General features: G+C 48.3%; 2 protein-coding genes and 1 long non-coding RNA gene across 3 annotated transcripts in view; 2 read left to right on the top strand and 1 right to left on the bottom strand.

The window, feature by feature from the left end:
• The window catches only part of RHPN2 (rhophilin Rho GTPase binding protein 2), a 50,039-nt gene extending 46,152 nt beyond the window's left edge, over nucleotides 1-3,887 (bottom strand). The window contains exon 1 of the mRNA XM_070557348.1: nucleotides 3,718-3,887. Coding sequence (XP_070413449.1) covers nucleotides 3,718-3,786 — 69 coding nt within the window. The 5' untranslated portion in view covers nucleotides 3,787-3,887. The remainder of the gene's footprint in view (nucleotides 1-3,717) is intronic.
• Nucleotides 3,888-3,988: 101 nt separating this feature from the next.
• Nucleotides 3,989-6,650, top strand: LOC139073448 (uncharacterized). Its single transcript, XR_011522196.1, has 2 exons — nucleotides 3,989-4,155; nucleotides 5,551-6,650. It is a non-coding gene; the product is annotated as an uncharacterized lncRNA (long non-coding RNA).
• Nucleotides 6,651-11,097: 4,447 nt separating this feature from the next.
• Nucleotides 11,098-20,226, top strand: part of GPATCH1 (G-patch domain containing 1) — a 38,798-nt gene continuing 29,669 nt past the window's right edge. Inside the window, exons 1-4 of the mRNA XM_008514051.2 lie at nucleotides 11,098-11,252; nucleotides 16,156-16,290; nucleotides 18,521-18,606; nucleotides 19,884-20,044. Coding sequence (XP_008512273.2) covers nucleotides 11,180-11,252; nucleotides 16,156-16,290; nucleotides 18,521-18,606; nucleotides 19,884-20,044 — 455 coding nt within the window. The 5' untranslated portion in view covers nucleotides 11,098-11,179. The remainder of the gene's footprint in view (nucleotides 11,253-16,155; nucleotides 16,291-18,520; nucleotides 18,607-19,883; nucleotides 20,045-20,226) is intronic.

Here is a 20,226-nt window from a genome sequence, read left to right on the forward strand (position 1 = left end):
CCAAGTCCTACGTGACCCCAAGAAGACCCCGATTTACCAGGGACCTCCCCCTCTGCCAATGATTGTCTTGCACAGTCAGGGTTCTGGCCCAGCCAGCTTGGTGGACTTTTGGGCAGCTGGTCTTCATTTTGTGTGCAAGTCACACAAAACAGAGTTGATGCTCTAAGTATGGACCGTGGACCCCCCACTTTTTGCTCTCTGGATGAAAACAAAGCAGCTGATTCCTAGTCAAGCATGGCCTGAGTTATCCAGAAAAGCGCCACCTCCCAGCCCTGCTCGGTAACCCAGGAAATGGGGCCCGCTGTGAACTGCCACAGAAGCATACTGAGTGTGCTCCAGAACCTGACAGGGGTCAGGCTCAGAGCTGTCACTCAGTAAATGCTTTTTGAATGAATGGAACAGAATGGCACTTTCAAGAAAAGAGGAAGGGGAGGGAAGGTCTGACAAAGAGACCAGGGTGAAAGAGAAACTTAACTTCAGTAGAAATTAATTTGATCCTGTAAGTGCGTGTAAAACCTCAGAAGCCCAGAGCCAGGATGGGGAGCCATCCTCAGGGCAGCTGTATGATGCCCTGATGCCATCTCCAGTCTCGGGGGTCCTCAGTGACCGCCCCTGGTTGGCTCCCCTGCTCAACGCATGCCCCAGCTTTTCCAATCCTCACCTCCCCTCTCGCCTCCTGGCACCCCTCCCCAACTTGTTCTCTCTCCCCCTTGAATCCTCAACCCCCCATCCCCACCCCTGCCAACCCAACTTCTTCACCTGCAGCTTTAAAAGGCTCTAGACTCCCTTGTTCTAAAACAAACTTGCCTCTTCTCTCTCCTCTACCTCCATCTTCCTCTGACAACTCTCTTCTCCCCGCTACTCCACTGGCACTCCACTCCGTTGACTTTTGCCTCGAACTCTCCACCCGCGCATTTACTAACAACCCCCTAAAGAACTCAATCCAGTATTTTCCACGGCTCTTCTGACTTGTCAACTTTACCTCTCCTCTTGGTTTCCTTGACTCCACCCTCCTGGCTGGCCTCCCATCCCTCTGCTTGTCCCTTAAGTGGAGGTATTGTTCCCTTCAGTCTTGGGTCCTTTTTCACTCAATATCCCAACCGCCTCGCACACTGGTAGCCCCCTAAGCTGCACCTCCAGCCAAGGTGCCCATAGCTGCAGGGTCGGTGGAGTGGACTATCCCTGGGACCACCACTTGGATATCTGATGGGGACCCCAAGTCTACTTGCCCCACACCAGCTTCCTGGCTCCCCCATCTCAGTGAGGTGCACGACCATCCACCCAGACCCCCAAAGCAGACATTCTGGATTCTGTCAGCAGCACCTCCCCACCATATCCTGTCCCGTAAGTTCTTCCCATGCCTGCTGACACTGCCTTTGCTGAGGTCCTCATCATTCCACCCTCCTCACTGGGATCCCTACCTCCAGTCTGCACCCTCGGTTTGAGTTAGGGGTGCAAGCTGGTGGGAAGGATGGGTGGTGAGGCTGTGTTTACACAGCACTTTATAGAAGTGACTGAAAAGTCATCGATAGTCCGTATCAGAGTAGGAAGAGCAGAGATGATGGCGATTACAGGAGGCTAACCCAGCCAACTCTTCCTTGCCCCTCCTCCCTCCCCCACCCACTTACCGCTCAGCTATCAAAGCAGTCTTTCTGTGACATAATCTCATATGTCTGGTCTTGCTTTAAACACGTGGATGGATCCTGGAGGTGCCTGGTTCCCTAGCAAGATGCATGTTCTCATCACACCTCACACCCCAGGGGGCTCCCCCACAAGCACACACAATTCCATGCCTTTGCTCACACTGTTCCCTCCACCTGCAGGGCTCTCTCTTCCCTTCTTCACCTGTGTAGCATCTACCTTTCATTCAGGGAGCATTTGTTTGAGGTCAAACTGGTTCAGATCACAGATCGGGAGAGTACTAGCCCCATAGTAAGAACATTCTTTGGACTGGCATGCCGTAGCACACTGATCCTCACAAGGTCTTTTCAACAGAGATGTTTCTAACCGTAAAGGAGTGATTCATCTTATTTTGCACCGGCGATTCTCTTATCTACCACCAGAGAAACGGCAGCTACGAAACACCCAGCCTTCCATCCTGTGCCAGCTCCCTCAATAGCCATGCTCGTTACCGTGCACATCCTCCACTGGAAAACCTGTTCTGGAAGACGGGAACATACCCCTCACAGGTGTTCTCCATCTCTTCTGCCCCTCCCTCTGTCACTTCCCCCAGGTATTGCTCTCCGCCTAGTCAAAGGGTAAACAATTCAGGGAGGAAATGAAGTCCCAGAAAGAGGCAGCAACTGGATGGACGCAACACAGCAATTTTGTGGGGGTGGCAGGCAGGCTCTGGGCCCTAGGACCGAGATCTAGGGATTCCCAGGCCTGGCCTCCTGCAGTTCCATGGCCTATGATCCTCTGTCCCAAAGGCCACACATAATTAGAAGTTATAATCCTGTAATTCCATGATGACATCTTTGAACTTAAATATACTTTAAAACTACTCTTTTTTTTTTAAATGCTAAAAGCAATTTAACAAAAAAGAATTTTTCCCACTCTGTCCTCACCTGTTTCCAGATTCCCCTCCAGTCCTGCCCATCCCCTGGGGCCACTGCTCCTCCACAGACAGCCAAAGCCCGAGGGCTGCGTCACAGGGAGAAGGAGGAAGATGCCAAAGCCATTCACCCACTGGGTCGTTAGGCTCTGAACAATTAAGAATTGATTGTTCTGTGGGAAACAATTTCACTTCCCTATTTATAATTGGGCACTCTGCCTTCAGTCATGTATGTTCTACAAAAACAACAATCTCTCAACCCACCCAGTCCGACCTGGCCAAGCCCCAAAGGCTATTTTTAGATTCGTGGGGACCTACAAGGAGGAAGGGTGGAAAGTGTCACGGAGACTCCCGGCTCAAAAGCATCTTTGTAGCCCACGCCTTGCCACCTGCGGGCACCCAGGCGCCCCCGCACCGCAGGCTGGAGTCCCTTCGAGGGGCTGGGCTACGGACTGTTATCTCCAGACCAGAGGCTGCGTGTGTGCCGAGAGGTGCCTGGACTTGACAGGCTCCCGCGGAGCCCGCAGTGGCCGCGGTCTCTCCAACAATCAGATACATCCGCTTTAGCATAAAGAGAAGAGGGGGCGAGATGGCCCTCACGTCTGCGGCGCTCACGCCCTCCTGGCCCACCTGCGGCAGAGGAGAGGGCGACGCCCGAAGTCACCTCCCACCAGCAGCTCTCCCCTGCCCTCTAAAGAGTCGAAGAGGCGGACACTGGAAGTCTTCTCAAGGCAAAAGGAGAACGCCGACCCGCCTGGGGTGGTCCTTCTACCTCCACTGCCTCCCCCGCCACGCGCTTGGGTGGACGCTGGGCTCGGGTCCCAACGAGCCCCGAGGCCGAGGGCGCCAGCGCAACTAGGAACGGGTCCCTTCCCCAGGCGCGCGGGATCGCCGGCGCGGGCCACCCCAGCACCCCTCCCGGCCCCTATCCTCCGCCGGCACCTGCGCGGGGCGGCCCCAGGCGCTCCCCTCGCCCGGGAAGCCACCTGCTCTCGGCCGCCGGTGCACGGCCGCCGCACCCCTCACCCCAGCCTCCGACCAGTGCGCCCCCTCCCCCTCCTGGCCTGGTCGACCCCGGGCGCGCGCTCCCGCGGCCCCCTCCACGGCCTGGGGGGAAGGAGGGCTGGAGCCCGCAGACTCGCCGCCCGCCCGGAGCCGCCCACCTTCCGAAAGTAGCCGTCGCCTTCCTTCTCCAGCGGCTGGGGGGCCGCGGGCCGCAGGGCGTCCGTCATGCTGGCGACTCGGGCTCCGAGGGGCGACTGAGGATCCGCGGCGCTCCGGCTCCAGAGGGTGCCCGGACCCGCCCCCGCCCGCCCGCGCGGCCGCCCCTCCAGCCCCGCCCGAGGCCCGGCCCCGGAGCCCGGGAGACCGGCCGCGGGACCACGCCCCCGCCCCGCCCCCGCTGCGGATTGGCCGCGCGGAGCCGGCGCCCCCGCCCGAGGCTCGCCCCGCGCAGCGCTGGGGCCCCTGGGCGCGCAGCTCGCCCCCTCCCAGGGCCCTGTGGCCCAGGGGCGGGCCGGGGTCTCCGCGGCCGCAGCGAGGCCCGGGCTGGAGACCTGGTCCCTCGTCTGGAGCCGTGCGGGTGAACGCGGAGCGCGCGGGTAAAGTCTCCGCCCCTCCCCGGAGGAGCGCGGACGGTGCGGGGACAGTAACCAGACTCGACGCCACGTCGAGGGCGCGGCGAGAGCGCTGGGCCCTGGGCTGAGCAGTCAGGGACAGCTTCCCGCCGGAGGGGACCCCGGGGCCGAGTCGGGGACCCTAAGGGAGAGTTGGCTGCACCACCGAGGACCTTGGCCGAGTGACTCAGGCCGGCTGGCGTGGCAGTCAACTCGCGTCCCCCCACTCTCCCTGCAGAGACTAGGCGGGTCTGCTGGGGGTCGCGGACTGAGCTGGGGGGCCCGCCTACGGAGGGATACCCAGGAAGGGCTTTGTGCTGGAGAGACTTAGCGGATGTCCTCGAGCACGTTTCTTAACCGCCACTTTAAACCTCGTTTTTCTGAGCTGCAAAATGGGGCCAGATCACGCTCTCTCGGGCTGGTAGAAGGTATGACAACAAAAGTGCGTGTTAAAGCTCTTAGCTGGGGGGCAGTCACGCGCCTAGTTTAGAGCGAATGGGGACTCCTGGGAACGGGGTTCGCTGCAGTCTCTCACCCACCCCGCGCTGATGGGCAGACTCCGGGGAGCAGATAACTAGCAGAACCGCGTGCACAGACCCTGTGACCTAGCCGGGAGCCCTCCCGCCTGCGGGGCCACGCCCCTCCCCTCCGCCGTCCTGCAGTCCCTACCCGCCCTAGCCCCAACTAAGGGACGCCTTGGCGCGTTTGCTGCAGTGTTTAGCTTTCGCGGTAGATGCCGCAGGTAGAACAGAACATAATCTGCTTTCAAAACAAGCCAGACGTTTCCTTCTCTTAAAAACAAAAAACACAAAACGGAGGTGCATTAGGAGTTGTCTGAGAGTTTTAAAATAAATAGTGGCAGACGGTAACTAGATTTATTGTGGTGCTCGTGTCGCAGTGGATGCAAATATCGAACGATTACGTTGTACAATTGAAACTAGTATGTTATATGTCAATTATACGTCTATCAAAGTAAATAAATAGTGGCAACAACCAAGTAAATGTCAAAAAAATCTACCTCCTCACAAGAAAAGGCCTTTCCGGAAGGGACGGTTTTAATTCTGAGAAAGAACCTGGAGGTCCTGGGGAGAGTCCCAGCTCAACGCTGGGACAGGTGTTCCGGGAAACTGTGGCAGATGCGAAAACATCCCTTCTGTCTTAGGGTTAGAAGTGAGTAGCAGGCTAATTTCAGCATCTAACCCTGGAAACATCCTACCCCCAAGCCGGGAGTTAAAAACAGCATCTTCGGTTTCCGGGATTCTGGGGTGGCTGATCGCTCTATCACATTTGTAATACTATCCTGTTAATACTAACAAAGTTATCCGTGATAGAACCTCTACTCTAGCCAGAAAGTTGATAGATACTATGTTTCATTCTCAGGACCCTCCTGCAAATAAAAGGATTAAATAATTTCCCTCTGAGAAGACCAAGGCTCAAAGGAGAGAAGAGGCCAGGGACACCCCCTCCCCGGCCATCTTGGTGAAGATTGGTTGTAGTTCAGGCCTGCTGACTCCAGTCATTCCCTATCGCCTTCAGATTTCTGTCATCTCCTTCTACCACCTTGAAGTTCCAATCGCCTTTACGATTAGTCATATATGTATGTCACTTGTACTGTTATTGACAGTAGCCTTCTTGAAAATTACTCACTCTATTTAAACAAACTTTATTTTATAAGACAATTATGTCATAACCATAAGTGGAAAACCAGTGGTACTTTGCCCTATGGGGTGATACACACAAAAGTGAATAGAGTGAAAACAAAACTGTTTCATCTAGCCCAACACCATTGCCTCCTTGAGCTGCTCCTTTGATTAAAAAGGAAGAAGAGCAAGAGAAGAAAATGGGGTTAAAGACACACCAGCCCACCCCAAGACTAGCTCTTGGGTGTCTTCGGAGAAAAAGGAGCACTTCCTGAGTCCCAGCAGGCACCTGGGCATGTGAGCCATCTGAGTTGTCCCTCCTTGGGGCTGTGCAGGACCAGACATGTCTAGACACTCTCATGGCTTGTTGCAGGGTGACCCATGGGCCTGGCCCCATATCTCTGATCCTGCTGTGATCAGGAAATGAGAGCTGCTGCTGCTGACCCAGCGGGAGAGTAACATCTAACCTCCTATTTGTCAACCCTGTTGGTGGCGTGTGTCACAAGTACCACCCATGAGCCACTGTGCTGTTAACAAAAAATCGGGCTGGGAATTTCTGAGATAGGCAAAAGGTTAATATCTCAACTGCAAACAACTGTTTTGTCAAGTCCCTGTTTTTCCATCCGGCTGAGCCAGCAGTTGATTGTCAGGGGATCCAGTTCCTCCATGTGAAATGCAAGTCTCACCTCCTAAGACCTACTTGTTGACAAAAGGAGCACTGGCTTCTCTGGGGGCAGTCTGGCATACACTCACTCTTGGAGAATCTGATGAAATTTGCCAAAATTAAAAGCAGAAATTACGAAGTAATCCTTAAGTGAATAAAATTCATTGTAAATTATAGACCCAATTTTGCAATTTTTATGAGAAAAACTCTTAGAAATTGACACCGTATGGTACCACAGAGGAGTACAGACTAGAGAGGGCCACATCAGGCTCGGCAGGTCTGCCACTGAGTCACCTTGGTTAGATCCTTTTCCCCTTGTGGTCTCAGTTTCCCCAGCTAAGAAATATGGTCTTATGCATAGCAGTGGTTTATTGCATACTAAGTCTATGCCAGGAGCTGTGCTAGACACTTTGCATGCATTATCTCAGTTCGTCCTTGCACAACACTGTGATGTGGGTATTTTATCATCCCCATTTTACAGAGGTCACCAGCCAGGGAAGTTAGACTGTCTGGTGCTACACCACACACTATGCTACGCTACACGATTCCCTGTGATTTAAAAGGAAGAATATTTGCCCAAGGGCATGTTGGGAAGAAGCAATTATAGATGAAAAATCAGTGAGTGACAGAATGGGAAAAAATACCAAGTATCAATGAAAATGTGGCACAGTCAGAATCTCATACACTGCTTGTGGGAGTGTAAATTGGTATGACCACTTTGGAAAACTGTTAGGCGTTTTCTACTAGAGCAGAACATATGCATAAGTTATGATCCAGCAGTTCCAGCTCTAGATAGATACCCACCAGAAATGCATACATCCATTCACCATAAAACACGTTCAAGAATGTTCACAGCTAAACTTTTCAAAATAGCCCCTAACTAGAAACTACCCAAATGTCCACCAACTGTAGAATGGATAAATAAGTTGTGGCAGAGTCACATATGAAAAATTTTACGCAATGAAAATGAACACATTCCTTTTACAAGCAGCAAGTATGTTGTGAGCAACATATTTTGCTCGCAAGACTATTGTTGAGCAAAGAAGCCAGACTAAATGCTGGCTTTATACAAATGATTCCATTTTATAGAAAATGGATTCCATTTTATACAGAAAATGATTCCATTTTATATAAAGTACAAAATAGACAAAATTAGTCCATGCTGGGATTATTGCTTCTGGGATTCTGGAAATTTTCTATTTCTTCATCTGCTTGTTACATGGGTGTGTTCACTTTGTGAAAATGCATAGAACTGTCTGCTTATGACTTGTACATTTTTCTTTACATATGTTATATTTCAATAAGAAAACACAATGGGGGAAAAAACCCAAGTGCCTTCTTGTATATCTGAATAAGAAAGGAAAGATATGTGGTGTTTAGGCTGCTATAGCTCTGCATAAAACCACATGTTGTTTCTAGGTTCCCTTTGCCAAGAATTGGGAGTACTGGGTAATGAGTGACCAGGGTCACAAATGAAGCATCCAGTCGCTCCTTCTGTCAACACCCAGGAGACAGCACAGAGCCACTCCTTGAGGAAGCAGCAGGGACTTTGAAGGGCTCCTTGTCCCCTGAACCTCATGAATCAGGAGTCAGGCAGATTGGTTATTACTATTTTACAAAATGCTTGTGATTGTCAGGAATCCAATTAAGTAAACTCTCAGTAATAAATTTACTGGGTTTTCTTTGCCTCTTTAGAAGCCTTAAACTGTAAGAAAATTAGTTTGGGTAATTTAGAAACAGAATCACGTACCTTCATGATTTGTCTGGGTGTATAGACTAGCCCCCAAGCTTCTTTACTTTCAATATCTACATTTACATTCACAATGGCAGCTGAGTCAAGTGATGACCCTGGGGGCCCCGCAGGGCTTCAAGAAACAAAAAGATGTCTTTTCCTTAGTACATTGGTACCTACTAATACATACGAAAACCTTTCAAATGAAAACCAAGCCACCAACAGAAAAATGTTTTGGAAATCATTGCAGCATTATTCACAATAGCCAAGACTAGAAGCAACTCAAGTGCCCATCACTGATGAATGGATAAAGAAGATGTGGTGTATACATATACGATGGAATACTACTCAACCATAAAAAAGACAGAATTGTCCTATTTGCAACCATATGGATGGACCTTGAGGATATTATGTTAAGTGAAATAAGCCAAACAGAGAAAGACAAACACCACATGATTTCATTCGTATGTGGAAGATAAACAAACACATGGAAAAAGAGAACAGATTATTGGGGGTGGGGGGGAGAGGGAGTTGGGGGATGGGCATAAGGGGTAAAGGGGCACATTTATGTGGTGACTGACAAATAATAATGTACAACTGAAATTGCACAATATTATAAACTACTATGACCTCAATAAAATAAAATAAATGTTTTGGAAAGTATACCATGGATATAGCTAAAAACAAAAATTCAAATGGTACAATATACGCATGTCTCTCTCCCACTGTGATTTCCTTTGATCAGTGGCAACCACTGTCACTGGTTTCTTTGGGGAGTTTACTGGAGATATATTACACATATTATATAGTATAGTTGCGGACGTACTGTGTCCCTCATTGTAGATGTAACAGCCACAATAAATCTGGCTATTCACGTTTTCTTTTAAGATAAACAGCAGTACCCTGTGTACTGTCTCACCCCATTTTGCTCATTTAACAACATATGTTGGAGATCATTCTTCTCCATCAGTGTTTTTAAATACTATAGACTATTCCCTCCTATACGTTGTTCCAGTTGCCTATTGGTGTTAACTAATTATCTCAAATCTTAATGACTTAAAACAAGAACAATCATTTTCTTATTATGTCCTGGTTCCAGGAGGTGACTGAACTCAGCCAGGAGGGTCTTGCTTGGGGTCTCTCATGCAGCTGCAGTCAGATGGTGGCTGGAACTAGAGTCTTTCTGAATCTTCCTCACTCACATAGCTGGTGACCGATGCCCACTGTTTCCTGGGACCTGGGCTAGGCCAGGGGCTGGAATACTTGCACATGGCCTCTTCTCGTGGCCTGGCTTCCTCACAGCATGGAGGTTGGGTTCCAAGGGCCAGCATCCCAAGAAACAGAAAGTCGAAGCTGCCAGTTTCTTAAAGCTTGGGTGTGGGAAATGTAATACTGTCACTTTCACTGTATTCTTTTGGTCCAGCAGTCATGGAGCCTAGATTCAAGGGGAGGGACATAGACTCCAGTTCTCCATGGGAGACCTGTCAAACATTTTAGGGGCTTTGTTTGTTTCTTTTTTTTTTTTTTTAAACAAACTCTTCTTTTTGAAGTCATGTACCATGACTTGTTTAACTAGTTATTCATTCTTTTTTTCAAAATTATTTATTGAGTGCCTTCTATATGCCAAGCACTGCTGTAGGTTCTGAGGATACAGCAAAGAAAAACGAAAAAATGGCCCAAATCTACATCCTTCTGGAGCTTATGTTCCAAGAGGGAGAGAAAGACACAATAAATAAGGAAATCAAATTATATATTTGTGTATCAAAGGTGTACTAACGGTGATTAAGGGCTGTGGAAGAATATAGGGTAGGGGGGTAGGGAGTGTAGCAGATAGGGATTGTTTTTAAAATCGGGAGAGAAGGCTTCGCTGAGAAAGCAACCTTTGAGCAGAGACCTGAAGGAGGCGAAGCAATGAGTCATGTGGTTTCTGGGCAAGAACATTCCAAGCGGAGGGACAGTGAATGCTAAGGCCTTGAGGTCCGAGTGTGCTTAGAGACCTCAAACAACAGCCCCACTGGCAGAGGTTCTGATTCAGGAGGCCCGGGGGGTGGCTGGGAGGGACACCTTACACCCTAGTGACTCTGACTCACACAGCCTTCTCACCCTCATTTTGAGAACGTGGGTTTCCAGATCTGTTTTCCTCTCAGCCCCACCCCTTATGAGCTACGCTTCATTTTTCTCTTGTGTAAAAAGGAGTTTCGGGGTGGGATAACAGTACCCCATTTGACAGCTGTTGGTTTCTTTAGGTTCAATAAGGGGGCCTCAGCGTCCCCCACACGGCCTCGCAGCAGCCTTTGGCTTGTCTACTTGCTTTTTCTTCCCCTTTTCTCTTGGTTTCTTTCTCTTTTCAGTTTTCTTTCCTTTTCTCTCCTTCTCTAGCTTTATTCCTGTTTTCCTCCTCTCCCCTTTACTGCTTTCTTTCTCTCCTTTTCTTTTATTCTCTTCTTTCTTTATTTTTCTCTTTGACCAAGTGTCCCGAGCTCCATGTGCCTTCATGTCCATGTGCCTTCACCATGGGCATCAGGGTTGCCGTGTCTGTGAGTCCTTCCACAGGTCTGGACGGGGACTCCACTAATGCAGGGACGGAGGGGAGCAGTGTCTGCTGGCAGGGGAAGGGGAGCTGGGGCCAGGGACCAAAGGAGCGGTGGGCAGATATCTGCTGTCTCTTCACGAAGAACTCGCTCTTCGGCCGGACGTGGCTTCCAGCTTCTCGCAGGTGCTTCCCCCTGACCGGCTGAGCGGAGCTAGGACGGGATGTCGTGGTGCCAAAGCCTCCGAGGCAACTCCTGCCCGAGTCCGCCTCCCACAAGCCGAGTCTGAGAACCCCCAGGCGCTGAGGCACGCCGGGTGGGGTGGGCACATCCCTGGACCGGCGCTCAGAACGTCGCTTCCGTTCGCGGAGGAGAAAGAGCAGAAGGCTTTTGGCCCGTCGAGGCCTCCGTAGCGAGGGGGCGGGGCCCGACACGGAGCAGGATGGCGGCGCAGGACAGTGACAGCGACGAGGACTTGGTCAGCTATGGGACCGGCCTGGAGCCCCTGGAAGAAGGTGCGGACCAGATTGGCCGCTGGGCCCTACGGAAAACAGGCCGAGGGTTCAGGCTTCGGGGCAAAGATGCACAACCTTGTGCCAGGCCTCGGCTGGCCCGGGGAAAAGCTGCGGGCGCTGGCAACAGCGACGAGATAGGCGTGCGCCGTGCTTTCGGGATGCTCGCATTTTGAAGGGACGGATGAAAGACCCGGAGGGATGGGAAATAGAAAGATGACAAACAGGCTCGTGAGAGAGTGGGGGCATGGTGAGGCAGTACCTTCCCTAGGAGAGGACGTTTGAGCTCAGACCTGAAACAGAGGAAGGAACCAGCCATACGAAGATCTGGGGGAAGAGCATTCAGGCAGAGGGAACAGCAAGTGCAAAGGCTCTGAAGTCGGAGCCAGTTTGGCAAACTGAGGGACAGGCAGGAGTGGTGTGGGTGGAGCAGAGGGCACCAGAGAGAGACTGCAAGAAGATGATGTCAGAGGGGGAGGCAGGGGTTGGATCTTACTTGGTATGGGAAGGGAGTTTGGATCTTGTACTAAGTGTAGGAGAGTCATTGGGCGGGGTGGGGGGGCCACACAAGGGAGGGATGTATATTTTAGAGATTATTCCGTCCTCGAATTTGAGAATAAGCCGGTTGGGGGTGAGCAAGAGTGAAGTAGGGAGATTAGCAAAAAGAGGTCTGGAGATGATGGTGGCCTGGACTGGAATGTTAGCAGAGATGGTGGTAAGTAGTAGTCTGAGGTGAGATAGACTGTGAAAGCAGAGCTGACCAGACTTGCTGGTGGAATGTGGAGGTGAGGGCAAGGTGAAGCAAGGTGCTCTCCCATGTTTCTGGTCTGGTCCACATAATGACTTAATTTGTTCAGCAAAGTGTGTATGGAGTGCCCAATAAGGGCTGACGGCAGGGCTAGCCTTGTGGGAAAGACAGAGGAAGCATGGTGAGCCAGGAGTTATGTGCAGATCTCCTGTTGGTGGGGTCTTTTTTTCCCACCTTGACCACGTCCTGTCAGGTTCATTGTACTTCTCCTGGGACATTGCCACTGATTACCCTGTTATTCCCTCCAGGCGGGTCTAATCATTAGAAACTTCTGCCAGATCCTGGCCCTGCTTCTACCCTTTGCTTACAAAAGACAGAGAAATGTTAGTCTCTTGACATCTTCTTATGTGTTTGAAGACAGCCCTTGCATTTCCTCTAAGACATCTGTGTACCACACTCCACATGCTCAGTTCTCTAATAAATTCCATTTAAAGTCCCCTTAACTGTAATGTGTCAGAGCCTTTCTCCAAGTATGGGACCAGAGTGTGGGTAGAGCAGGGCCATTACTAGCATGTCCTTCATTCTAGACTATGCTTCTTTAATACAACCTAAGATCACATTAGCTTTATTGGCAAACGCATCACCCCATGATCTCAAAGAACTTGTTGACAAAGATCCTTTATATGAGGAGTTTCAGATCTAGTTGAGAGCAAAAGTACAAGGTTCACAGGTGCGAAAGTGTGTGATGTAGAAGATAGCCTATGTGGACTAACAGGGAAAGCTGGGAAGGCAGGATGGGGTGCCTCGCACAGTGCTTAGACTTTAGATATGCAGGAAGAAGGCAAGAGTTACACATGCATGAGTGGAGGTTATTACAGCTGTTAGGCAGCTGTTCATGTCTTTCCTACATTTCTGGTCTCACAGTTGTTTGCCTGTGAAGTCACTTAAGTCATCAACCATTTGTCCTATATTTTCCTAATTCTTCCTGCTTTGATGGCTTGCAAAATCTGAAGTGAAGCTGCGTGGTTTAACCATGCTTTTGAAGTGGAAGGAAGGGACGTTTGATTTATAGACTTTTTTTTTTCCTAGCCTAAACTCATTCTTTAACTTCTCACTATTAGAAGTTTCTGAGGATCGATTCACTGTTTCCTAAGCACTTTGAAGTTTAAATGCACTCTGACTACATTTTACGATATAGTAGACCAATAATCACTTTTACTTCCTTCTTTGAAGTTTTGGTGACAGGTTAGACAAACATTGGTAGAGGAGGGACTCCACCATTTAATTAAAGTTGCTAGCCCTGACAGAAAGGTTTATTGGTTAAAAGACAGTGGTCAAACTGTCACCCATACTCCCATAGGCCCTTTGGCTTTGAAGGAAGGAGGCACTAGTACTTATCTACTCTTTCCTTAGACACTTCCACTTGGCTCTAGAATTCTCCTCATCTCTAGCTCCTCCTGTACCCGGATTAATTTTAGCATTATTTTTCTCCTCCTCGATGCTGTGACTCTCCCACTGAAAATTACCTGTGGCTCCCATCACCCACACGCCACAGACCCTGCAGCACCGTGTTCAGGGCCCTCTGCACTGTCTGCCCTTCTGGTTCGGTCTTCCACTCCTTCCCTGGCCTCCAGTCAGGCTAGACTACTTTCTCACAACATCGGACAGCGCCCTTTTAGACCTCCTGTTTACTGATGGAGTTAGTGCCTCTGTTGGGAATTGTGTCCCTGTCTGCAGCTGTCAGATTCTGCTCGTGCCTGGGGTGACTGCGGTGTTGTGGTCCTTGCACATTGTCGGAAGAGTTCCTCCATGCGCAGGTCTCCTCTGCTGGGCTCTGAGCATTCTGGGAACAGGGACAAAGGTGGGTTTAGTTTTCCACACCCAGGGTCTAGGACAGGGCTGCTTCCGTGGTGAGGCCCTCACTATCCTTTTGATCAGGGAACCAGTGAAGAACAGTATGGGTGGCATCCCTGGCTTGGAGGCAGAAATGAGATCTGATTTCAGCTTTGTGCTTATTAGCTGTGAACTGTAGAGCAGTTACTTAATCAGAGCATCCTTATCAGGGTGTGATAAATGAGATAATAAGTGGGAAAGGAAGGGATTAGTTGTTATTAGTGGTAATAATTATAACAGGGCCTGGCTGAAATGCCGCCTCCTCCCTGGCGTTTTCCCATGCTGTGGTTAGAGGTGGTGCCCCCCCTTTGGAGCCCTGTGGGACCTAGTCGGCCACGCTGGTCGGCCACCATCGTCTGCCGCCATGTAGTTGTCTGTAGATCTTATCTCCCTTTGCAGACCAGGAGCACTTGAGAACAGAGCAAGAACAGCACCTAGCACTGGCAGGACCTGTCCTCTCTCACCTTAACACAGTGCTTCTCAACTAGGGATGATGTTGCACCACAGGGGACATTTGGCAATGTCTGGAGACTTTTTTTGTTGTCATGCTGTGGTGGGGCTATGCTACTGGCCTCTAGTGTTACAGGCCAGGGATGCTGCTAAACATCCTACACTGCACAAGACAGTCCCCCACCACGAAGAATTATCCAGCACTAACTGTCAATAGTGCCAAGATTGAGAAAGAAGCCCCCCTTAGCCAGGAATCATGCCGGGTGCACGTGCAGTGATGGCATGTGTGCTGTGCTTCTGAGAAATGGTGAAGATCTTTGATTCTGGGACCCAAGTTACAATTAACTTCTTTAGAGTGAAGGGAAATTGTAGCTGATATTAACTGAGCTTCGCTGTGGCTGGGCAGTGTGTTCAGCTCTCTGCACGTGGTATTTAATCCTCGTGCCACCCTACCAGGTAGGCTCTGTTATAACCCTCATTTTGCAGCTGTGGAGGCTGAGGCTTAGAGAGATCAAGTAACTTGTCCAAGATCACAAAGCTAGCAAGTAGTCAGGGAGCGGGATTTGAATCCAGTCTCCAGGTCTTCAGAACCTGAGCTCTGGACTACCCTGCTGTGGGTTATACTCTAGAAATGCCCCAAAAACTTCACAAGCTGTAAGTCAGACTTTAGGACTCTGAGGCTGGAAGTTCCTTCACTTTTTGTTCTGTCTTCCAAAAGTAGGAACTGGCTTAATCATTGAAGTAACCGGTACACATGGACTTCAGGGTATATCTTACCTACTGCATATAATAGTAAGGGCAGCAATAGCAGCTAGTACTTTAAAAGTATTTATTGTGTATCCCTCTTCTTGCTGAGAGACCTTATCTCATTTAATTTGCATAACAACTCTTAAGAAATAGCTGTTACTGTTACTGTCATCCTCATTTTACAGGTGAGGAAATCGAAGCACAAAGGGGTTAAATTTACCAAGGTCCCAGTGCCAGTAAAGGTGGAGTTGGCCTTACACTCCAGAGCACTGTGACTCTCAACCCCGTGTCCTTAGCAACTGTATAACTTGCTTTCTGCACTGAGTAGTTGAAAATAACTTGATGGTTACTTTTTATTTTATGTATATTCAGAATTTTGAATTGGAGTTGATAAAATTAGGCAGTAATTTGTGTCATAGTACCTGAAACATTACACTGAAGGAATTTTTAGGCTAGGCTGAAATGTATTCAATCCCTTTTTGTTTGTGTAATATAGTAACCCAGCCCTTTTAACAAAGTAGGGAAAGAAACAAGTTTAAATAGTAGTAACTATGGAATCAGGAGATTCCCAGAAATAAAGAAACTCTTAAGATATGGGGGAAATGGGCAATACCAAAGGAAAGATTCTGGAGTTGGGGATGCCGTGAAGTTCCAGATGAGATAGAGAAGTGTTGCTTCTGTCGCAAAGCTCTGCACACCGTGTGCCATCCCAGCAAGTTGCCTCCTTCAGCACCAGCAGAGTTCAGCTCTATTTGCACCCTCACCCCCAATGTAATTTGGTTTTCATAATGTAATTTAGTGGGAAAAGCAGGCCATTTCCTAAAATATCTTTCTAATATAAATAAGAAATATTTATAATTATCTTAGAACTATAAAGAAGCTTGATAAAACATACTGTTTTTTAAACTATATAAGCTAGTAGAGTCTAGGAATAATAACAATTAAAATTTTCATATTTGAAGTTACAAAAAGTGAACAATTCATTATGTTTAAGAAATAACGTTTTTCCTAAATTTTTTCTAACCCACCATCCATTTCTCTCTTTCTCATTCAAAATGTTTTTTTCAGGTGAAAGACCAAAGAAACCAATTCCTCTTCAGGATCAGACTGTCAGAGATGAAAAGGGAAGGTATAAACGATTTCACGGAGCCTTCAGTGGTGGTTTCTCTGCTGGGTACTTCAATACTGTCGGCTCGAAAGAAGGTATGATTTTCCTGCTTACAGCTGTGATATTGCTAAAGCCAAGGATTGAATATCATAAGGCCCCTCTCTGCTTTAAAAAACCTTCTTCTTTAAACATTTTAGCACATACACTGTAGTCTTTTGAGTTCTTTGAATGTTTGGTATGTTTCCAGAGCCAACTTATGTGTTATTCATCGATTACAACTATCGGTGAAAGAGTTTTCGTTCACTTTTAAAAAAATAGATACATCCTAACCAGATGATTAAGTGATGATAATGCCTTCCGTTTTGTATTGCGTCTTGCCATGCACACAGTGCTGTCACACGGGTTCGCTGAGCAATCCTCATCTCCCCCAACTCGGTGACTAACGAGGGCAAGTAGCAGGTAGCACCGCTGGCCTGTAGATGAGGCCGCTGAGGGTCAGAGCTGCTGCCCTTGTCAGTACGTGCTCTCAACCTGGAGAAAAAGCCATTAGACTCTTCACATTATGCAATATAATAAATTCTGTATGGTTTAAAATATGTGTGTTTTTTAATGTTTTATCGTAGAAACTGGAAGAAAAATGGCCGATATATGTCAGATGTGAATGGAAGGTGATTAACTCATGTAGCAATTATTCAGAACAGGATGGGGCAGATCTTTTACGAATATTTAGAAAGCAGTACACAACAACAGTAGTAAAATAAAGATGGAAAGCAATGCAAGGAGGAAAAGAAAGCCACGTAAAAACAAGAGTTGGGGTAAATAAGATGGCTAAAGTTCAATATTCAGAATGCATATAGATCAGTGCACTGAGCAAATGGTCGAAGTATTTGAACAGTTTGCTCCAGAGGAGGTAGAAATGCTGTGTGGAATATTCAGCCTTATTATTAAGAAAAGCAGATTAAGGTAACTAAGGCACTGTTAAAATAGCACACTTATTAAAATGTTAAAAATGACAGTAGGGTTTGTGCCTAAAGAAGTACGCTAATACATTACTGATTGTTACAACTATGGCTGTGCTGTGTATTATGATTGAAAAGTGAGCCCAGCTCAAATGATTAGTCAGGTAGGCTGTGACATGTTAATACAATGAAATATCTCTTTGCCGTTAGGAGTGACAGATTCAGAGACTGTGCAGAAATAGGGCAAAGACTATAGAAATCCGCAGCGGAGGGAGGTGCTGGGCCCAGGGTGTTGCCCAGGAGGGTAGATCCTCACTCTCCTGGGCTATCTCCCAGGTTGGCCGAGAAGCCTACTCCGCCCACCTGCCAAAGCAGATGTACCCCACACTTCTCAGCTCCTCAGGATTCTTGTAGGAAACTTGTCACTCTCAGAGAAAACTAAACAAGTTTACCTGCAGAGGGTTACAGAGACATTTCACCTGCAGAGCATGCATGCTTTCTCTTGAGGTGCAGCACATGCTTGGTGACCATGGATGGGGGACAGGGGTGCTGGTTACAGGACTCAGATGTTTGATGGAAGTGAGGGCCTGCTGTGGCCATTACTGCCCTTAGACTAGCCAGGTTGAGTCCTTGGGGCAGGGCACCCTTAACGTTGCCTGCATTGCTTCTGTGACTTGCTCTTCAGCCATCCTTTCATGGCTGAGTAATGCACCTGGACATATTGTTTCTTTGATATGTTAATACGATAGTGTAGGTTGCTGTCCTGCTGGTCTCTGGCTGTTCTGGCCTTTTAAGGTGACCTTGCATCTTCCTGCTCGGCTCTACTTGTGTTCCTTTCACAGTTTAGCTTTCAATGTATAATTTGATTGTTCTTGGTTCCAAATTCTTATGGGGAAACCTCACTGTATCCACTAAGTTCTGACAGCAGATATGGGGATTTGAGGATTAATAAGAAGTTTGTGTCGGGGCTGGCCTGGTGGCGCAGTGGTTAAGTGTGCACGTTCCGTTTCGGCGGCCCGGGGTTCGCTGGTTTGGATCCCGGGTACAGACCTACACACCGCCTGTCAAGCCATGCTGTGGCAGGCGTCCCACATATAAAGTAGAGGAAGATGGGCACGGATGTTAGCTCAGGGCCAGTCTTCCTCAGCAAAAAGAAGAGGATTGGCAGCAGATGTTAGCTCAGGGCTAATCTTCTCCAAAAAAAAAGTTTGTGTGGAATAATTATGTCTATATGAGCAGTGAGATGGGAAGCAGGTAAGAGTTTGTAGTTATTGGGGGTTTCAAGTCCATATGTGTTATTTAATTATTTAGTTATAAACTGAAATACTGTCTAGGATTATAACATTCTAAACTCTTTTCTTTGAAGGATGGACACCCTCTTCCTTCGTGTCTTCACGACAGAACAGAGCAGACAGATCTGTTCTTGGTCCTGAAGATTTTATGGACGAAGAGGTGGGTGTGCAAAACTTTAATTACCAGTGCGTGGTTGGTTTTTGTAATACCTTCTCTCTCCCTCGAAAGTTGTGTACAATTTCCTCTTTGTTTATAAGGCTTTATCTTTTAGGTATTTGGACTACAGTGCCTTGCACATCAATGGATCTCCTTGACTGGAGTAGTGTCTGATGCTGGGGCCAGTTTCTAAAGTCAGGAGTGCAAGGGAAAAATCACGTATGGGCAAATTTACTTGAAAAAGCTCCGGGTGTCCCCAGTGCGGCCTCCATGCTGCCGCGTTGCAGCCTTCCACAGTGACTCATGCCGGTGCCCTTAAGGGGACACTGAGTAACCAGACTGGAGACAGGAGGCAAAGGGAGTCACGTGCAGGCCTCTAGGCACATCGTGGAAACACCCTGAGACTGCCAACTTCTTGGTGGGGCTTCCAAAGTGGCCCCGCAGCCTGCAGGGTGTGCTCCATTTTGTTTTAAAATTAAACCTCTGCTACCTTAAAGCCTAGTCATGGATTCGTTTGTGATAAAGATTAATTAAAATACTTCTATCAGCATGCTGTAGGCTGTGGGTCAGAGGCTTCCCCTTCCTATTTGACTAGTGTAATCTGTGAGGAAGATTATCTCGTGTAATAGGAAGCCCAGGTGTGAGCGAGGCCCCAGGCCCTCTCCTCTCAGCCACCTTCTGCGTGTCGGCTTGTTCTTATACTAGCTGTCCTCGGGGTTGCAGGGTGGCTGCAGTAGTTCTAAGTGGCCCATCCAGGGCGACATTATCCAGTGGAAAGAGGACTTTCTTCATGGTATCTTGAGAGCAAGGAAACTATTCACATAAATCCTGCAGTGGATTTTCCCTCACATCTGCTTGAGCAAATGGTTTTACATGCCCCTTCTTAAAGCAGTCCCTGGCAAGGGAAATGGGATGAAAATGACCGGCTTAGGTAAGCCATGAACCTCTACTCCCTAACCCTACTCCCGCCTCAGCACACACACGGATCCTTGCTGCCTATGACTCTAAGATTTGCCACTTCGACTGACCTTTGAAATATTGTCCGAGAAGAGCACGGTGCTTACTTCCTGTCTTCCTAGGCTTCACAGAGTTGCCACTGTCATGTCCCTGTCCTTAGCTCATGTGAGGGTTCCAGAGTCAGTGTGTAGTCAGCCACTCCACTGATTCCTAACTCAATTTTGTTGTTTAACTTTTTTTTTTGAAGAAATAAAGCTATGTGGTATATCATGTTTAGTCACTTTCCAAATAATGTAAGTAATTCTGTTTGAATTTTTTTTAAGGATCTTAGTGAATTTGGGATAGCGCCTAAAGCAATTGTTACCACAGATGATTTTGCTTCTAAAACCAAAGACAGAATACGAGAAAAGGCCAGGCAGTTAGCAGCTGCTACTGCCCCTATTCCTGGAGCCACGCTGCTTGATGACCTCATAACACCAGCAAAGTGAGAAGAATTTAATTCTGACTTTTCTGATCTTGGCATCACTGCTTTGCATATATATGATAATCTTCCTTACGGAAGTTTGGTTGCAAGTAGGAGAAGCCCTTAGCCTAGCTGGAATGCAGAAAGGGGTTTTGTTGAAAGGATCTTGCACTGTTATTGCATGGGGTGTTCTAGAGCTCCCG

This window comes from Equus przewalskii, chromosome 9, assembly GCF_037783145.1.
Source record: "Equus przewalskii isolate Varuska chromosome 9, EquPr2, whole genome shotgun sequence".
In the NCBI taxonomy this organism is placed as follows: Eukaryota; Metazoa; Chordata; class Mammalia; order Perissodactyla; family Equidae; genus Equus; species Equus przewalskii.